The sequence below is a fragment of the Sorex fumeus genome, unplaced genomic scaffold (genome assembly GCF_029834395.1).
Source record: "Sorex fumeus unplaced genomic scaffold, SorFum_2.1 ptg000122l, whole genome shotgun sequence".
Lineage (NCBI taxonomy): Eukaryota > Metazoa > Chordata > Mammalia > Eulipotyphla > Soricidae > Sorex > Sorex fumeus.
In genome coordinates this window covers 13371106-13387811 of record NW_026606179.1, presented here as the reverse complement: position 1 = coordinate 13387811, position 16706 = coordinate 13371106, and the positions used below count along the sequence as shown (strand labels likewise).

At 59.1% G+C, this 16706-nt stretch overlaps 1 protein-coding gene across 2 annotated transcripts; it reads right to left on the bottom strand.

Annotated features, from left to right (window-relative positions):
- Nucleotides 1–3841: 3841 nt before the first annotated feature.
- On the bottom strand, nt 3842–15179 carry DACT3 (dishevelled binding antagonist of beta catenin 3). Of its 2 annotated transcripts, XM_056137076.1 has the most exons (4): nt 14840–15179; nt 8124–8220; nt 7834–7986; nt 3842–6112 (listed from the first exon to the last, which is right to left on the bottom strand). In XM_056137076.1, the coding sequence occupies exons 1-4, from the start codon at nt 15086–15088 to the stop codon at nt 4722–4724; spliced, it is 1890 nt and encodes a 629-aa protein (XP_055993051.1). In that variant the 5' UTR covers nt 15089–15179; the 3' UTR covers nt 3842–4721. The 2 variants fall into 2 exon arrangements, with proteins under 2 accessions (XP_055993051.1, XP_055993052.1); XM_056137077.1 differs by lacking the exon at nt 8124–8220 and having other exon boundaries at nt 14840–14972.
- Nucleotides 15180–16706: the final 1527 nt, after the last annotated feature.

The window sequence follows — 16706 nt, the reverse complement described above, 5'->3', positions numbered from 1 at the left end:
GAGGGTGGGACCATACATAGACTATGCTGAGGATCTTAACCAGATTCAGTGAGATCCAAGACAGCACAGAAACCTCTGTTGTGTAATCCCTGTACTGTTGTTCCTCCTGCCTAAAATTCAATTTTTGGATGATGTGGGGGCCACACGTGGTGCTCAAGGCTTGCATTCAAGGATTACTCCTGCATATACAGTGCCAGGGACAGAGTCTGGATTTGTCATGTGCAAGGTAAGTGCCCACAGTACTATCCCTCCATCCTGAAACGCAATTCTTAATTAAAACCCTTCCCCAAAATGAATGTTTAAGGCATAAGTGACTAAACCAAAAAATAGTACAGTGGGGAGGGTGTTTGTCTCGCACATAGCCATCCTGGGCTTGATCCTCAGTATTCCCTGTGGTTTCCCAAGCCCGCTAGGACTGATGCCTGAGCACAGAACCAGGAGTAAAAGTAAAGTAAAGTAAAGGCCCTCCCGTTGATCATCGATTTGCTCGAGCGGGCCCAGTAACATCTCCATTGGAGATTTTGTTGTTACTGTGTCTGGCATATCAAATATGTCATGGGGAGCTTGCCAGGCTCTGCCGTGCAGGCGAGATACTCTCAGTAGCTTGCCGGGCTCTCCGAGAGGGGCGGAGGAATCGAACTCGGGTCGGCCATGTTGGCTGCGTGCAAGGCAAATGCCCTACCGCTGTGCTATCGCTCCAGCCAAGCTCTGAGTACTACTAGGTGTGAGTTCCCCTCAAAATAAATAGGCAGGCAAGGGTACCTATTTCATCTCTGGCACCACATAGGCCCCCTATGTACAGAGCCAGGCAGAGCCCCTGATCACTGCCAGATGTGGTCCAACCTGCTCCCCACTCCAAGACAGGTCTGGCAAGTGATTGCTGAGTTTGATCCCCTGCAACACAATTCCCCAACCAGGAATTGGTCAAGTGTGGCCCTAGGGGCCCCAGAGCACAGCCAGGCCCAAGGACATTAGTGATTGCTCACTTCAACCCCCACCTGAACCCAAGACTCCTCACATCCCAGCATCTCTGGAGTAGCCCCTACAAAATATTTTTTTTAATTTCATTTTTTGTTTTGGGATCTCACCCAGCGATGCTCAGGGGTTACTCCTGGCTCTGCACTCAGGAATCACTACTAGTGGTGCTTAGGGGACCATATGGGATGCCAGAATCGAACCCGGGCTCACTGTGTGCAAGGCATGCCTCCTTCTCTCTGGACAATCACTCTGCCCCCATTTATTTATTTATTTATTTTTGCTTTTTGGGTCACACCCGGCAATGCTCAGGGGTTACTCCTGGCTCATGCACTCAGGAATTACTCCTGGTGGTGCTCGGGGGACCATATGGGATGCTGGGAATCGAACCCGTGTTGACTGCATGCAAGACAAATGCCCTACCTGCTGTGCTACCGCTCCAGCCCCTATTTTTTTTTAAAGGGTATAGAGGGAAAGTGGGTGAGCTGGACATGGATTAATTTAGATAAATTTTCATCTGTTGTCGATATTGCTTTGTTTTTATTTGGGGGCCATACATGGCAGTGTTCAAGGCTTACTCCTGGCTCTGAGCTCAGGCATCACTCCTGGAGGGCTCTGGGGACCGTATCAGGTAGGTGCCCAGGGGTCAAACCTGGGTAAGCCATGTGAAAGGCAGGAACTTTACTCACTGTGCCATCTCCCTGGCCCCCCATAAAGAAATTTAAGGGCCAGAGAGGAGGCTCAGTGGTCAAGCACTTGCCTTGCATGCGTGCACCCTATATTAAACTCCAGGCTCTGGATGGTCCTCCAAGCACAGCCAGCAGTGACCCTAAAGCAGTAAGCCGAGAGGAGCACCTGAGGCCTGCCGGAGTAGACAAAGGTAAGGTAAGGTAAAGGCCCTCCCGTTGATCGTCGATTTGCTCGAGCGGGCCCAGTAATGTCTCCATTGGAGACTTTGTTGTTACTGTGTCTGGCATATCGAATACTCTCGGTAGCTTGCCGGGCTCTCCGAGAGGGGCGGAGGAATCGAACTCGGGTCGGCCATGTTGGCCGCTTGTAAGGCGAACGCCCTACCGCTGTGCTATCGCTCCAGCCCAAAAAACTAAAAGTGGCTGAAGAGATAATACAGTTGGTAGGGCACTTGCCTGACATGCGGCTAACCTATGTTCAATTCCTGGCATCTCATAGGGTCCTTTGGACCCCACCAGGAATGACCCCTGAGTTTTTGAGCCAGGAGTAAGCCCTCAGAACCACTGGGTATGGTCCCTCCCACCAATATTTTAAAATAAAATTGATGGGCTGGGAGCTATAGTACAATTTTTAGGGCCATACATATGGCTGACCCAAGTTCAATTCCCAGAACCCCATATTATCCCCCATGCCTTCTAGGAGTGACCTCTAAACATAGAAACAGGGGTAAGCTTTAGGCACTGCTGGGTGTGGTCCCCAAACCAAAAACAAATAAATAAAATAAAGAGACTGGAGTGATAGCACAGGCAGGAGGGTGCTTACCTTGCTTGCAGTCAGCCTGAGTTGGATCTACAGCACCCCATATGGTCCCTCGAGCACCGCCAGGAGTAATTCCTGAATGTAGAACCCCTGAGCATCTCCAAGTGAGACTCAAAAAGAAAACAAAAAAAGAAAAAAAAAGGGGGGGTGTAATTCCTGAGCATAGTCAGGAGTAACCCCTGAGTACTGCCAAGGTGTGGCCCCCAAAAATAAGAAAAAGAAAATTGAGGGGTCAGAGATATACTACAGCAGATAAAGCACTCATCTTGCACACATCCAAGATTCGATCTCTGGCATCCCATAAGTTTCCCTGAGTACCATCAGGAATGATTCCTGAGTGCAGAGGCAGGAGTAAGCCCAGAATATTGTCAGGTGTGGCCCCAAACTGAAAATAAATAAGTAAATTGCTAAGTACATAGTTTAATTTATGTAGCCTGGCAAACTACCCGTGACATATTTGATATGCCAAACACAGTAACAAGAAGTCTCACAATGGAGACATTACTGGGCCCGCTCGAGCAAATCTATGAACAATGGGAGGACAGTGCTACAGTGCTACAGTTTTTTATATAACAGAACACTTCTATGTATATTTCATATATACAGTTTTTCCATTCCCCTATGTCCACTAAGACAATCATGAAGATCACTGGCAGTGCTCACTGCTTCTGGCTCAGGGGCCGGAGCAATAGCACAGTGGGTAGGGCATTTGCCGTGCACGCGGCTGACCCAGGTTTGATTCCCAGCATTCCACATGGTCCCCTGAGCACTGCCAGGAGTAAAATTCCTGAGTGCAGAGCCAGGAGTAACCCCTGTGCATCGCTGGGTGTGACCCAAAAAAGGAAAAAAAAGAAAAAACCTCCTTCTGGCTCAGCGCCCAGTGGTCTCTCAGAAGGCCTGGGAACCATGCAGTGCCAGAGATTAAACCAGGGCTCCCACATGCAAAGAACATGTTCCAGCCCTTTGAGCCTTCACCTTGGCCCAGATAGTGCTTCTATTTCTATGTCTGAGCAAATAAAGCTCAATCAGAGGTCAGATTTGGAGTCAGGGATGTGGCTCAGTGGTGGAATGCATGTCCCACGTAGGAGGCCCTGCTTTTTGCGCTCTCTCTCTCTCTCTCTCTCTCTCTCTCTCTCTCTCTCTCTCTCTCTCTCTCCTCTCCTCTCCTCTCCTTCCTTCCCTTTCCAAAGGTCAGGAGAGTCAAATTAGAGATTGCTATAGCCAGTGCATGAACATAGTCCTGCGATGTCCTGTTTGCAGCTGGATGCTGCCGGGTCCCACAGAATCAGGAACGACTCAACCCATGTTGATTCAAGTAAAGCATCTCCCCCCTACGACCCCAGAAGGCCAGTGTGCAAACTATGTAAGATTGTGAATTTATTTACAAAGAGGTTAGAGAAACACACAGAATCTGGCCCCCCTGTGCACGGGGGAGTCGTCATCGTCATAATAAATACAGTAAGTTTAAAAAAAAAAAAACTGGATCGAAACAACTGAGGGCCACATCCTGGGCTGTCCCAAACTCCCTCTTGCAGGGGTTGTGGGAGGCACGAGATAGAAACCATCTTCCTTTCCCATTTCCACCTCCCCAACGCTGCAAGATTGTCCAGGAGAGGCGAGCGGCTTTCTTTTCAGGTGTTACCAACTCCTACTTGACCCTCAAAACCCCAATGCTGGGCTCCTTCCCTTCTCAGGGCCCTCTAGGCACCAACTGGGTGGGACTCAGAGTTGCCAAAGGGGTGCCAAGGGGATGTCCGAGGGGTCCAGGGACATGGCGGGGGGCACTTGTGAATGGGGGGGCATACCTGGGTATGGAAAGGACTCAGAGGCCTCACTGTGAGAAGTGACAGGGTACAAACTGTGCTCTAAACTAAACTGGGGATCTCCCCACGGAATGCCACCAGCTGCATACCAAAGTGCACCCACAGGGACAGATGAGCAAAGTGTGGCCTAGGAATGGGGAACCTTCTTGCCAGGGCTACAGGACCAGCAGCTGAACAAACTGGGGACGGGCTGGGGAGGGGCTCCTAGTCCAGTGGGGGGCGCACGGTGGGGGCCGGGCAGGAACTTCTCATCAGACTCTGGCAAGGGAGGGAGCGAGGAAGGGTCTTTGGAAGCTGAAGTCGTGGTCTTTGGAAGGGAGAGGTGGGAGGGCCAGTGGCGGGGGCTGTGTGTGTGTGATGGTGCCGGGCAGGGGCACAGAGGCCTTGAAGGGGGACCCCAAGCCAACCCCGAACTCACACGGTGGTCATGACCTTGAGCGACCCCGACCGGAATCGCAGAATCTTTTTCTTGAGCGCGTGGGACGCCTTGATCTTCACAAAGACCTTGGCGGGGCCCGCGGGCGCCCCTCCACCAGCGGCGGCCCCGGGGCCGGCGGCGGCGGCGGTGGCGGCCACCAGCTGCTGCGGCCACACCAGGCCCCCGCTGCCGTCCGAGTCACTGGACGCCGCCGAGCTGAAGGCGGGCGACTCCCCGTCGCTGGCGCTCGACTCGCTCTCGCCGTCGGCGCCGCCGCCCGCAGGTCCCCGGCGGCCCAGCGGCCCGAGGCGGCCGGTCGAGCACTCGGAGTCGCTGCCCGCGCAGCCGTAGAGCAGACGCCGCGGCGGCACCGACGGGGACGGGCCGGGCCCGGGGCCTCGCGCCGACGGGGCGCGGGGCCGGCCGCGGCGGCCGTCGGCCGCGTCGATCTCGGCGGTGGAGCGCCAGCGGCGGCACGAGCCAGCGGCCTGGGCCGCCAGGGTGGGCGCGGGCCCGCGGCGGGGCCGGGGCGGCCGCGGCTCCTCGCGTTCGGCCGTCGGGTACTTGGGGGGCACCGGGGGCGCGGCGGCCGCGCGGCCCAGCAGGCTGGTCTCCGACTGCGAGCGCGCCGCCTTGCGCGCCCGGGGCGACCCTCGGCGGCCCGACGCCTCGGCCAGGCGTCCGCGGCGGCCCGCGGCCCGGGGACGCTCCCGGGGCGGCGACTGCTCCACGCTGCGGCCGCGGGTCAGCGGCGGCGCCTTGCGGCGGGCAGCGCGCCCCGGGAGGCCGCGGGTGGCCGCCTGCGCGCCCGGGATGTACTGCGCCTTCACCAGGCGGCCCTCGGCCGGGCTGTCCGGGGGCTCGGGCGCGGCGGGCGGCGCGGGGGGCTCGGGGGCCACCTCCGACTCCCACTGCGAGGCCCAGGCGCGACCCAGGGCGGCCGGGCTGGCGGGGCGGACCCCGGGGCGCTCCCCGGGCAGCTCGGGCGCGGGCCGCGCGCCGCCGGGGGGCGGGGACGCGTCGGGGGGCCGCTGGCGCACGCTGTTCTGGCGCCGCGGGGCCCCGTCCGCGCCCCCGGGGCTGGTCCGGGGCTGGCCCGCCCCCCGGCGGCGGCGCCTGCGCAGGAGCGCCGAGATGTAGCCGTCTAGGGGCCGCCCCGCGGCTGCCGCCGCGTCGCTCGAGTCCCCCGGGACCCGGCCGCAGGGCCGCGGGCTGCGCAGCGCCACGGCGTGCAGGGGGCTGGGCGTGAGGAAGGGCCCGGCGCGGGTCCGCCGCTCCGCGGACGAGCAGCCCTCGGGGCCGGCCCCTGTCGGATAGGGCGCCGAGAAGGACCGCGGCACGGCTGGGCGGGCGCTGATCACCTCGGGCGCGCTGGGACAGGCGTCTCCTGGGGGGGAGCAAAAGAAGGGGCAGTGGGGACGGGGGATACGGCTCCTCCGCGTGGCCCTGGTCACTGCCCCCAGAGCAGTGACCTTAAAGGCCTGACTGTCCCCGCCTTTTTTAAGGGGGTGCTGTTGGGCCACACCAGCAGTGCTCACTCCTGCAAGGGTAGGGCTGCAGGCTGGGTGGTGCCCGCGATGGCCAGGGGTGGCGGCATGTAATGCAGGTGCCTTACCCAGGGGACCATCTCTGGGAGCCAGCCCCCCCCCCTTTTTTTTGGCTTTTGGGTCACACCCGGCGTTGCACAGGGGTTACTCCTGGCTCTGCACTCGGGGAACCATATGGGATGCTGGGAATCGAACCTGGGTCAGCCGTGTGCAAGGCAAACGCCCTTCCTGCTGGACTGCCACTCCAGCCCCTGGCTCCCAGCCTTGAGTGTCTTTTATTGTTATGGCTGTTTGGGGGCCACTCCCGGTGGTGCGCAGGGCTTACTCCTGGCTCTGTGCTCAGGCTGGGCAGGGCTTATGGGACCCTAGGAGGCTCCTGGCATCTTGGTGGTATCTTCTCTAGGTGTTGGCCCTTCTCTTACCTACTGGCACCGTTTTCCTGTCCGGTACCCTGGTCATCTTCAACTTTACAGGCTTGTAACAAAACCACACACCTCCAGGGTGGGGTGGGGTCTGCCCTGCTGCCCTTTCCCCTCATGGTGGCCCTGACTCTCCGTGGGGTCCTCTCCAAGCTCCCCTTCACCTTCCAAACACCTCACCCAGTTGTCCTCGGGACCCCTCTCTGAAGGCATCTGCCAGCTGGCTCCTGCACTCACTTTCCAGGGGACTCAACTGTCACCTCCCAGTGAAGAATCCCCTCATCAGAGTCTCGCAAACTTCCCCCCAACTCCAAGGGGACCCCCTCCCTCCTTCCTTCCCTAGTTTGTTTTCTATCCTGCTAAAGCTCTGCGTTCATTCCAAGGCTTCTGACTCCTGCATCTTGTGGCTTCTTTCTCTTGGATCTTGATTTGGGAGGAGGAGGATGGGGGGGGGGGTTGAACCCAGGCCACATCCATCCAGACCTGAGGCCCCTCCCTCGCCCCCAGCTGATGATTTCTTCCACCAGAATGTCAGCAGGGTGAGAATCGGGAGTTGTTCCCAGCTGGTCACATCCCACATGCACCTCAGGTCACATCCCAGCACTGTCCTGGGGTGTGTGTGTGTGTGTGTGTGTGTGTGTGTGTGTGTGTGTGTGTGTGTGAGCTTCTCTAAAGGAGGAAAGTTAGTCCCTGGAGACCAGCTGCTCCCAAGGTCAAGTCCAGAGCTTGGATTGGGCTGAGGCTCCCTGATGACCCAGAAATTCCCTCTGATGTGGGTGGCTGTCATGCTTCCTGTCCCAATAGATGGAGAAATGGAGGGGTCTGCAGAGGGGCCCCCACCCAGCACAGAGACAGGAACACAGCTGAGCCCAGAATCACGTTCAGAAGATGTGTATATGCTTAAAACTGTTCTGACTGGACTGGAGAGAGATAGACCAGCGGGGAGGGCGCTTGCCTTGCATCCTGCTGACCTGCCTTCAACCCCCAGTACCCCATAGGGTTCCCTGAGCCCCACCGGGATGGGTCCCAGAGTGCAGAGCCAGAAATTAGCTCTGAGCATCCCTGGGTGTGGGCCTCCCAAACCTAACCTTTCTGACTGTCCTGTCTATCCGAGCCCCCGCACCTCCTCCGCTCCCCCTTACCTAGGGACTTGGGCCTCTCGCTTGCGTAGATGCCTCGGGGTTCCGAGGGACCCAGGCGTCCATAGGAGCCGGAGCCGGAGAAGCCACTATCTCCGCAGTAGGTGGACGGCGGGGAGTCCATGCCACCTGTGGAGCTGGGGTCTTCATAGCAGCCTGAGGTCCAGGGAGAGGAGCAGAGAAGATCAGGAGAGAAAGGGGGTGGGTGGGAGGGGACTGAGGGGTGGGGCCCAGTGGGGAAGGGGTGGGGGTTGGTGTCCCCGGCAGGCCTCACTCCATCTCCTTGTGCTCACCGGAGCTGCGCCCGCTCTCCTGGTCCAGGCCCCCTGACTCCAGGCTCAGGTCCCCCAGCTGCTGCTCCAAGCCCCAGATGAGCCCGGGCAGGGCTTCCTGGGGGCAGAAGGAGACCAGGCTGTCAGGACGCTCGGTCCTTTCTGGCTCTGTTCAGAAACCACTCCCGGTCATGCTCGTGGGATGTCAGGGATCAAATCTGGGTTGCTGCGTGCAAGGCAGATGTTCTCCCCATGGTCCTGTCACTCCATCCCCCCGGCCTTGAGCTCTTCAGCTCTCGTGCCCAGTGGACAGTCTTTCTGGCTGGCTCTAGCCCTTCCTGCTCAGCTGCCACATTCCTCTTTAGGGCTGATGAGTTTCAGGACACCTCATCTATTTTTTAGGGGGTTATTTATTTATTTTTGTACTTGTTTTGTTTGTTTTTTGACCATACCCCGCTCAGGATTACTCCTAGCTCTGAACTCAAGAATTACTCCTGTCAGGGCTGGAGTAATAGCACAGCAGGTAGGGCATTTGCCTCGCACACGGCTGACCCAGTTCAGTCCCAGCATCCCATATGGTCCCCCAAGCAAGCCAGCAGTAACTCCTGAGTGCAGAGCCAGGAGTAACCCCTTAGCATTGCTGGGTGTGACCCAAAAAGAAAAAAAAATTACTCCTGGGGTCAGATCAACAGTACACTGGGGAGGACGTTTGCCTTTCCTGTGGCCGACTCGGGTTCAGTCCCCAGTATCCCATGGGGTCTGCCTAGCACCACCAGGAGTAATTCCTGAGCGAGTCCAGAGCCAGGAGGAACCCCTGAGAACTGCTGGGTGTTACCCCAAAAAAGCAAAAAAACAAAACAAAACTGAATTATTCCCAGTGGTGCATGGGGAACCTTATGGGATGCCGGTGATTGAACTGGGTCAGCTGTATGTAAGGCAGACACCTCCCCTCGCTGTGTTATCTCTCTGGCCTGGGATGCTGCAGCCTTGATTCCCACCTCTTCCCTCTGTCTGTATTCATGGCCCATCCCCATCCCCTCTCTCTATTTTTTTCTCCTGCCTGGGATGGACCGCGGCACCTCACACATGGCCGTAAGTGCTGTCCACCCACCACAGCCTGGCTTCCTGCTCCCTTCCCCTCCCTGACCCTCTCTGACCCGAACCCCATGGGCAATTCAGGGCCAGGAAGTGAGTTCTAAGGGCTGGAGTCACCCAGCCACCATATGGTCTCCTGAGCACCACCGGATGTGGCCCTCAAGACCCCCACCACCCCCAAATTAGTTGGTGGCCAGGACAGGGCAGAGCCCTACACCATTGGCCTGCTTCTCCTAGCTCTTTTCTCCGAGTCCCTGCCCTCAGTCTCTGGATACCCCCTTGCACGCCTTTAGAGAGCTCTTCAAGTCTGCTGTGCCTCAGTGGTACTACCAGTCCCAGCAGGCACCCTGGTCCTAGGATCCAGAGCATCCTCCTGCCCTGGTTTCCCCACCCCCGCCCCCACATACACACAGCTCCCTGGCCCCTTCGAGAACTTTCTCCCAAATCCACCATTCACATAAGCAGGTTCAAAAGAAACATGTAACATTTCTAGTAAAAGGCAACCCCCCCCCATTTACTTTCTTTTCGGCTCCCCACTGCAGGATAGGGGGCTGGGAGGGGTATGGGGTGCCAAGGACAGAACCCCAATCCTCATGCAACGTGTATGCTCTCTGCCCCACACAACCAGCCCAGAAACATCCATCTTTTGTAGGGGGGAGGGGTGTTTTGGGTGAGCCCTAGCCGGCGTTCAGGGCTTACTCCTTGCTCTGTGCTCAGGAGTCACTCTTGGTGGCGCAGGGCAGCGGGGGATGGGGGAGAGCCCTGTGGGTGCCAGAGTTCACTGCCTCCTGCCACTCTAGCGCCTTAATCAATCCCTCGCTCTCTCTCCAGCCTAGATTGCAGCGAAGCGTGCAGGGGATTGGGGGTGGGGGCAGGGGGGTTGCGGACAGGCAGGGGGTCTCAGAGAGAGCTGGACTTCACCTCCTCTGGGCTAACAGGGGGAGAGCTAGCAAGAGGCTTGCAGGGGGACCTGGGGGAGGCACGAGGTGCTGGCTGGCAGCCTGGGGCTGACGGTTGACCCTCAGACAAAAGCTGCTTGTCTAGACTGGAGGAGGGGGGCGGGGCGGGGGCAGGAGCCCAGTGCTGCCTATTTAGGGCAGAAGCACTGGCTGGTTCGCCCCCTCCGCCCGCCTGCAGACACCCTCCCCAGCTTACCCGCACTCCAGGCTGCTCTCCTGCTCCCGGGCTGCCCGAGAAGTAACAGCCTCCTGCACACTGAACCTTGCTTGTGATTGGGAGGTGCACCCATTATCTTCCTCTGCTGGCCCTTGGCTCCTGGCTCAGTGCTCAGGGAGGCCCCATCTCTGAGAGCCCAAGGCTGGGCTGCCAGGGCTCCAGGGGCAAAATATGGGGGACACTGCCTCTGCACCCCTGGCCATGTGCTCCCCACATGGCTCCTTTCTCTACTCTTGGCCATGAGGGTCTCCTGATGGGGCTGTTTCTCCCCTCCGTCCACCACACCTTGGTTCGTTCCCTTGTTGGTTTACAGGATCCCTTCCCCAGCAATGCCCCCCAGTCCATGCCGTACCCCATTTCTTGGGGAGTGTCTCAGGTTGTCAGCAGGAGGGCAGCGGTTTGCATCCTTTGGGTCCCAGCTTTGACCTTCCTCCTCTACTGCCAGGACCAGCCTGGCAGAAGGCAGGAGCTTTGGAGGTAAAAGAGCAGAGACGATACCCATGGCCATGCCAGGCTCCTCTGGACGATTCCAGTGTGTGAATACCAGGGTGGGCTCACACATCTCAACAGCACCATCCGCTGCCACTGTGTCTCTGGGCTAGAGCACATGACCTTTTGGGCCCCATCCCACACGCAGCCCCAAGCTCTAGACTGTGGAGTACTATACAGCCATTCAAAAGGAACCAGACCAGGCTGCACAGAACCAGCCCCCAGAAAGGTGGAGCAAAACAAGAAATGTGCGAGAGGAGAGTAGAATTCCTGGAGCAAGGTTAAAATCTCAGTATCTGGGGCCTCAGCCAGAGCGTTAGATCTCAGCCCAGAGTCCCAGAATTTGTGCTTCTGATTGGTCCCCATGTCCACCGCCTGCCGCCCGCCCCACTTCCCCCTGCTGCTTCGGCTGCTCCACCCTCCAGGCCACACTTGGAGAACCGCTGGCATAGAGTCTCGGACCTCCCCCCCCCCCACCAAAAGTGGAATCTGTACAAAGCAAAGCCAAAATCTTGTGGCTTGGTATGTAAACTGTTTCTGGGACTAGCATCCCACGGAGAACTCTTGGGAGTGTGATGACGGGAGAGGGGCAGGAAGAGAGAAGGACTAGATTGGGAAGGGGTTTAAAAGAGATGTGTGGAGTTCCACTTTGCTAGGGCTGCAACTTCTCTCTCCACCCTGCCTGCTGTGTGACCCCAGGCTCACTTCTTGTCCTTTCTGATCTTCTGTGGGTCTATCACACAACACTACACAGCACCCTCCCTTCCTGAATGTCCATCCTCAGGGCTCAGAGTTGAAGCAGCAGCTCCTTTAAAGGGCTGATCAATGCAAGCTTTTAGGTTGAAAAGCAAACTCCAGGGTCTCTAGCCTGGAATCAATGTGATCAGCTTTTACTTGTGTAATGAAAAAGAAAGGTATGGGCTGGAGCAATAGGACAGCAGGAAGGGCATTTGCCTTGCACGTGGCCGACTCAGATTTGATCCCTGGCATCCCATAGTGTCCCCTGAGCACTGCAGGGAGTAATTCCTGAATGCAGAACCAGGAGTAACTCCTAGCATCACTAGGTATGGCCCCAAAACAACAGAAAATTTGTAAAAGTCGGGGTTAGAGTCATAGTACAGCGGGTAGGGCATTTGCCTTGCACGCGGCCGACCCAGGTTCGACTTGCAGCATCCAATATGGTCCCCCAAGCACCGCCAGGAGTAATTCCTGAGTGCAGAGCCAGGAGTAAGTAACCCCTGAGCATCTCCAGGTGTGACCCAGAAAGAAAAAAAAAAAGAATTGTAAAAGTGAGGGTGGGTGACAGGAGTGATAGGACAGAAGGGAGGTACCTTGCCTTGCACGCAGCTGACCCAGATCAATCCCCGGTACTACACAGAGTCCCCCAGTCCCACCAGGAGTGATCCCTGAGCACAGAGCCAGGAGTAAGCCCTGAGCACAGAGTTGTGAGTCAGCCATGAGCACAGAGCCAAGAGTCAGCCCTGAGCACTGCCAGGTGTGAAGGACTTCCACTTTGCAGACTCAAGTTCAGAGACAAGCGGACTTCAGAGGCCCCTTCTCTGCGGCCTGGCTGCCCCTCCCCACTGCTTGCTAGTCTGACCTCATCCCTGCCCGCTGCAAAGGAATGAAAGGAGCAGACGGTCCAGGCCTGAGACTGCCTGAGCCAGTGGCCCCCTGTCTGGCCCCCGCACCTTTAAGTCTCTGTGCCCGCTTTCTCTCTGGGAAGTCCTTCCCTGTGTCTAGCTTAAGTCCTTCTTCCTGGAAAGAGGCTCGTTTGGGTCTCAAAAAGTTGAAGATCTTGGGGCTGGAGCAATAGCACAGCAGGTAGGGCGTTTGCCTTGCACGCAGCCGACCCGGGCTCGATTCCCAGCATCCCATATGGTCCCCAGAGCACCGCCAGGAGTGACTCCTGAGTGCATGAGCCAGCAGTAACCCCTGTGCATCGCTGGGTGTGACAAAAAAAAAAAGTTGAAGATTTTTTTGCCTTGGTGGGTGACAGCAGTGCCCCTGTCCCCAGCCCTTCTGGCCACTTTTCCTCAGAAATGCCCTCAGCCACCTGCCCTTCTCCATATTTTGGTTTTAGGGTTGGCCCCGGCTCAGGAGTCACTCATGGCAGGGGGCTCAGAGGACCACCCGGCTGGGTGTGGGCCAGTTCCACTCCCTCCTCTGGCCCCTTCCTCCCCCTCTCCCCTTCTCCCTGCTCGCCTAGTCGGGCTTCCTTCTCCGCCTTGGGAGGGGCTGAAGTCCCCCCTCCCCGGGTGGGCTCGGGAGCACGCGCCCAGGGTTCTGGGATCCATGCCCCCCACCCCCTCTCCGAAGGGCCCAGCACCCCCCTGGGGTTATATTTAGCGCGTCTCTGCTCCTCCCTCTGCTGCCACCGCCGCCTCCTCCCGCGGCCGGGACTCGAGCTCTGCCTGGAGACTGGGGGTGGGGGGACTGGGGGGGCTCTCCACTACAACCGTGGGGGGCGCTCAGGGTGTGGGGGGAGGATACGCACCGAGGTAGAGAATAGGGCAGGCTCGGAGGGAGAGATGGGAAGCCGAGAGGCGCAGAGAGAGGGACACTGAGGCAGAGGCGGGGTGGAAGGGCCCCCTTGCCCAGCCCCGAGCGGGGTGCTCCACGCCGTCCCTAGCCCAGCCCGCGCCGGGAGGGGAGGGGCGGGGCGGGGAGGGGGAGCGGGCAGGACCCCACCCCGCGGCTCTAACTTTGGAGGGGGTGGGGCCTCCCACAGCTGTTTCTGCTTCCCTCGAAGAATGTGCCGGGGGTCCCTCGCCTGGGAGGGGCGGGGCGCGCAGCCCCGAGTCTGGCGGACCCGGGCCCGCCCACCCCCCAACACCTCCACATTCCCTCCCAACTGGGGAGGGGGCAGATGAGGTCAGCGCTGGGCAGAGCCCCCTCCCCCCTCGCCACCTCAGCTCAGGTTTCCCCAAACAGGAGACGGTGGCCACACACAGGCTTTGGGGTGGGATGTGCTGGGGGGGCGGGGGTCGTCTGGGGGGCCTGGCGGGCTGGGGAGGAGGAGGGGCAAGCGAGGGGCAGGGATGGGGCTGGGCTGGAGAGAGGGGGGTGCGGAAATGCCGAGGGGGGACGGGGAGGCCTAGAGCAAGCGAGCCAGGGTTCAGAGGGAACCGGGCCCAGAAAGTCGGGGAGTGTGTGTGTGGGGGGAGGGGGAGGTGCAGAAAACCCGGGAAGGGAGCGCGGCATGGGGCCTCTCTGAATCATTCTGGTGACCTCCACCTCCCGGGAGCACCCCAGCCCAGATCCGGCGTGCACCGGTGTACGGGAGGCGGGTAGGGGAGGGCTTGGTCTGGCCAAGCTGGGAGCAGGCAGGAAAGAAGGGTGAGTGTGGGTCACCACCACCACGGAGGCCTCCGGGACTGTAGGCGTCATCTCAGCTGCCATCCTTCCCTCGGCAGGCCTTAAGAGCCCCAGGTCCCCTCCCCCCACCCCGCCCCCTCGGGGGAGATCTCCAAGCACACCAGGACTTGGGGAAGATGGAGAGGCCTGGGAGCGAAGCATTTTGAAGCAGGGCTGTGTGACCTTGGGTGAGTCACTTGCCCTCCCTGAACCTCAGTTTCTTTCTCCGTAAAATGGGGACTCTCACGCCCTGTCATCCAAGAGGCAAGAAGACAACCCCTGCCAGATGCCAAGCCTGGGTGTGACACACGCTTGCGCCCAGAAAGATTTTTCTTGGGGTGGGGTGTACTGGGGGAAAGGGTGTAGGGATGGGGAGGACCGGGCATCATCGCGCGAGGTTGCAGCGGAGGCGATGCGGCCCCGTCTCCCCCAGTTTGGGGGCGGGGAGACAAGATCCCGCCCGCCGCCCGCCAGACTCCGGGGTCCTCAGCCCCACCCCCTGTCCTCTTTCCCTGTCCCCTCCCCCACCACCGGGCGAGTGTCTGAGCATCCAGCCGAGACGGACGGACGCGGACTGGGGGCGGAGGGAGGGACGGACGCACGGACAGGCGGGCCCTCACCAGCTGCTCCTCCAGGGCGGCCGCGGCCCGGCGCGCCGCCGCCGCATCCTCGTCCTCGTCGCCGTCCTCCTCGTCCTCGGCCTCGGCGCCCCCCGCTCCGGGCTGGGCCAGCCGCAGCGCCTGCTGCACGCGGTACTCCTGCCGCTCCCGCAGCCAGTGCAACTCGCAGAGCCCGGCCAGGCTGCCCTCCAGCCAGCCCCGCAGCCGGCCCCGCTCGGGGCTCACCGGGAACGAGAAGGCCCGGATCATGGCTGCGGCCCCCCGCCCCAGCCCGGCCGGGCCCCGCGGCCACCCCTCTCCGGGTCCCACCTCCCCGCCCCAGCAGCCCGCCCGCCCGCTGGCCCGGCTGTCACCGTCTCATCTGCATAGGCGCCCGCCCATTGGTCCGCCCACCCGCGCCTCATCTGCATGGGCACGCCCCCGGCCGCGGAGCCGCGGGCGCCCATTGGCTGGGGCGGTCCCCCGAGGCCCCGGGAGCGACGCATGCTCGCAGCCGTCTACTCGCTCCCGCGGCCCCGGCGGCCTGGCCACGCCCCCTTCTGGCCACGCCCCCGCGTCACAACGAAACCAGTCCACCCCCGCTCTAGTATCATTGGGCCGCCCCCTCCCATGGTTCCGCCCCCTTGCGGGCCAGTTCTGGCTCTCATTGGGCGGTCCCGCGAGAGGGGCAGGGGAGATCTATAAATAGGGAGTGGGTCCACGTGACAGTTTGGCAGCTGCTCCTCTCCCCCTCCCCACTCTCCCCACCCGCCGCCACCCTCAGCTTCTGAGACTGCGCAGGGGGCCCGAAAGTGTTCGAGCCCATGTTTCCTCCTCTTCCACGAAGTCTTCCCAGACACTTAGCTGTAAAACTAGAAAGCCGGGTCCACCGAGACCGACATTTTCTCAAGGGAAAAGAAATTGTGCTTCTATGTTGAGCCAATTTCTCTGATCCGTTTCTGGCTTAGAAGGGTCCCCGCGCTGGTTTTCAAGTTCAGCTGAGACTCTCGAAGTTATTTTTGAACACGGGGGTCTCAGCATTTTTCACCTGCACCTGGTAGCCCGTCCTGCCTGAGTCCCAGATCCGTTAAGTCCAAAATCTTGACACTCTGGGTGAGAATTCTAATCTCATCAGGACACATTCTGAGCATCTTTTGTCCTCCAGATGCTGTGAGGCTTCACAATCACAAATCCGTGTTTCCAGGGATCCTTTGTCTGACCTTCTAAGACCCTTTGTTCTCCATCTTCTAAGATGCTCTGTTCTCACGTTCATGGCCTTAGGAGTCTGAGCCTGACATTGATTTCCAAGGGTTCCTCCTTCCTGAGCTGGGGTGGTGGGCCAGCCTGTGGGATTATGCTGGGTCATTATCCCTGCAACCTCTCTAGCTCCAAGACTTGTACCCAGTTCTCAAACATACGTTGGCTTCCTAAAAGTCAGGGCTCATAAAATCATCCAGTACCTCTTCCTTTTCTGATCATCCCCTGTGCACAAAGTAACTTGTTTGCAAACTGGAGACACAAAGGAGTTACTTGTGAGTAAAGACACTTAAGATCAGGGGCTGGAGAGACAGTCCAGTAGGTAAGGCACACAGAAGAACCTGGTTCGGTCCCCAGTACTGCATATCGTCCCCCAAATCCTGCCAGTGGTGACCCATGAGCACAGATCCAAGAGTAGCTCCTGAATGCCTCCAGGTATGGTCCAAAGACTAAACACATATATCGGAGAAGACATCTCCTCATTGGGCTGAAGAGATAGTACAATAGTAGGGTGTTTGCCTTGCATGCAGCTGGAGATCTACCCCAGCTTCCCACATGCAAAGCCTGTGTTTTGGCCCTTTAAGTCATTTCTCCAGCCAGGAGAGGAATATTGGGAGAGACAGGATTTGAA

Bases quoted from the DNA above. Each gene is read 5' to 3' on its own strand.
- DACT3 (XM_056137076.1), bottom strand. From the start codon at position 15,088: ATGATCCGGGCCTTCTCGTTCCCGGTGAGCCCCGAGCGGGGCCGGCTG. The intron at 8,221-14,839 runs GTGAGGGCCCGC...TTCTGCCCCCAG, and splicing joins CCGCCCTGGAGGAGCAGCTG to GAAGCCCTGCCCGGGCTCAT. The intron at 6,113-7,833 runs GTAAGGGGGAGC...GCTCCCCCCCAG, and splicing joins CGAGAGGCCCAAGTCCCTAG to GAGACGCCTGTCCCAGCGCG.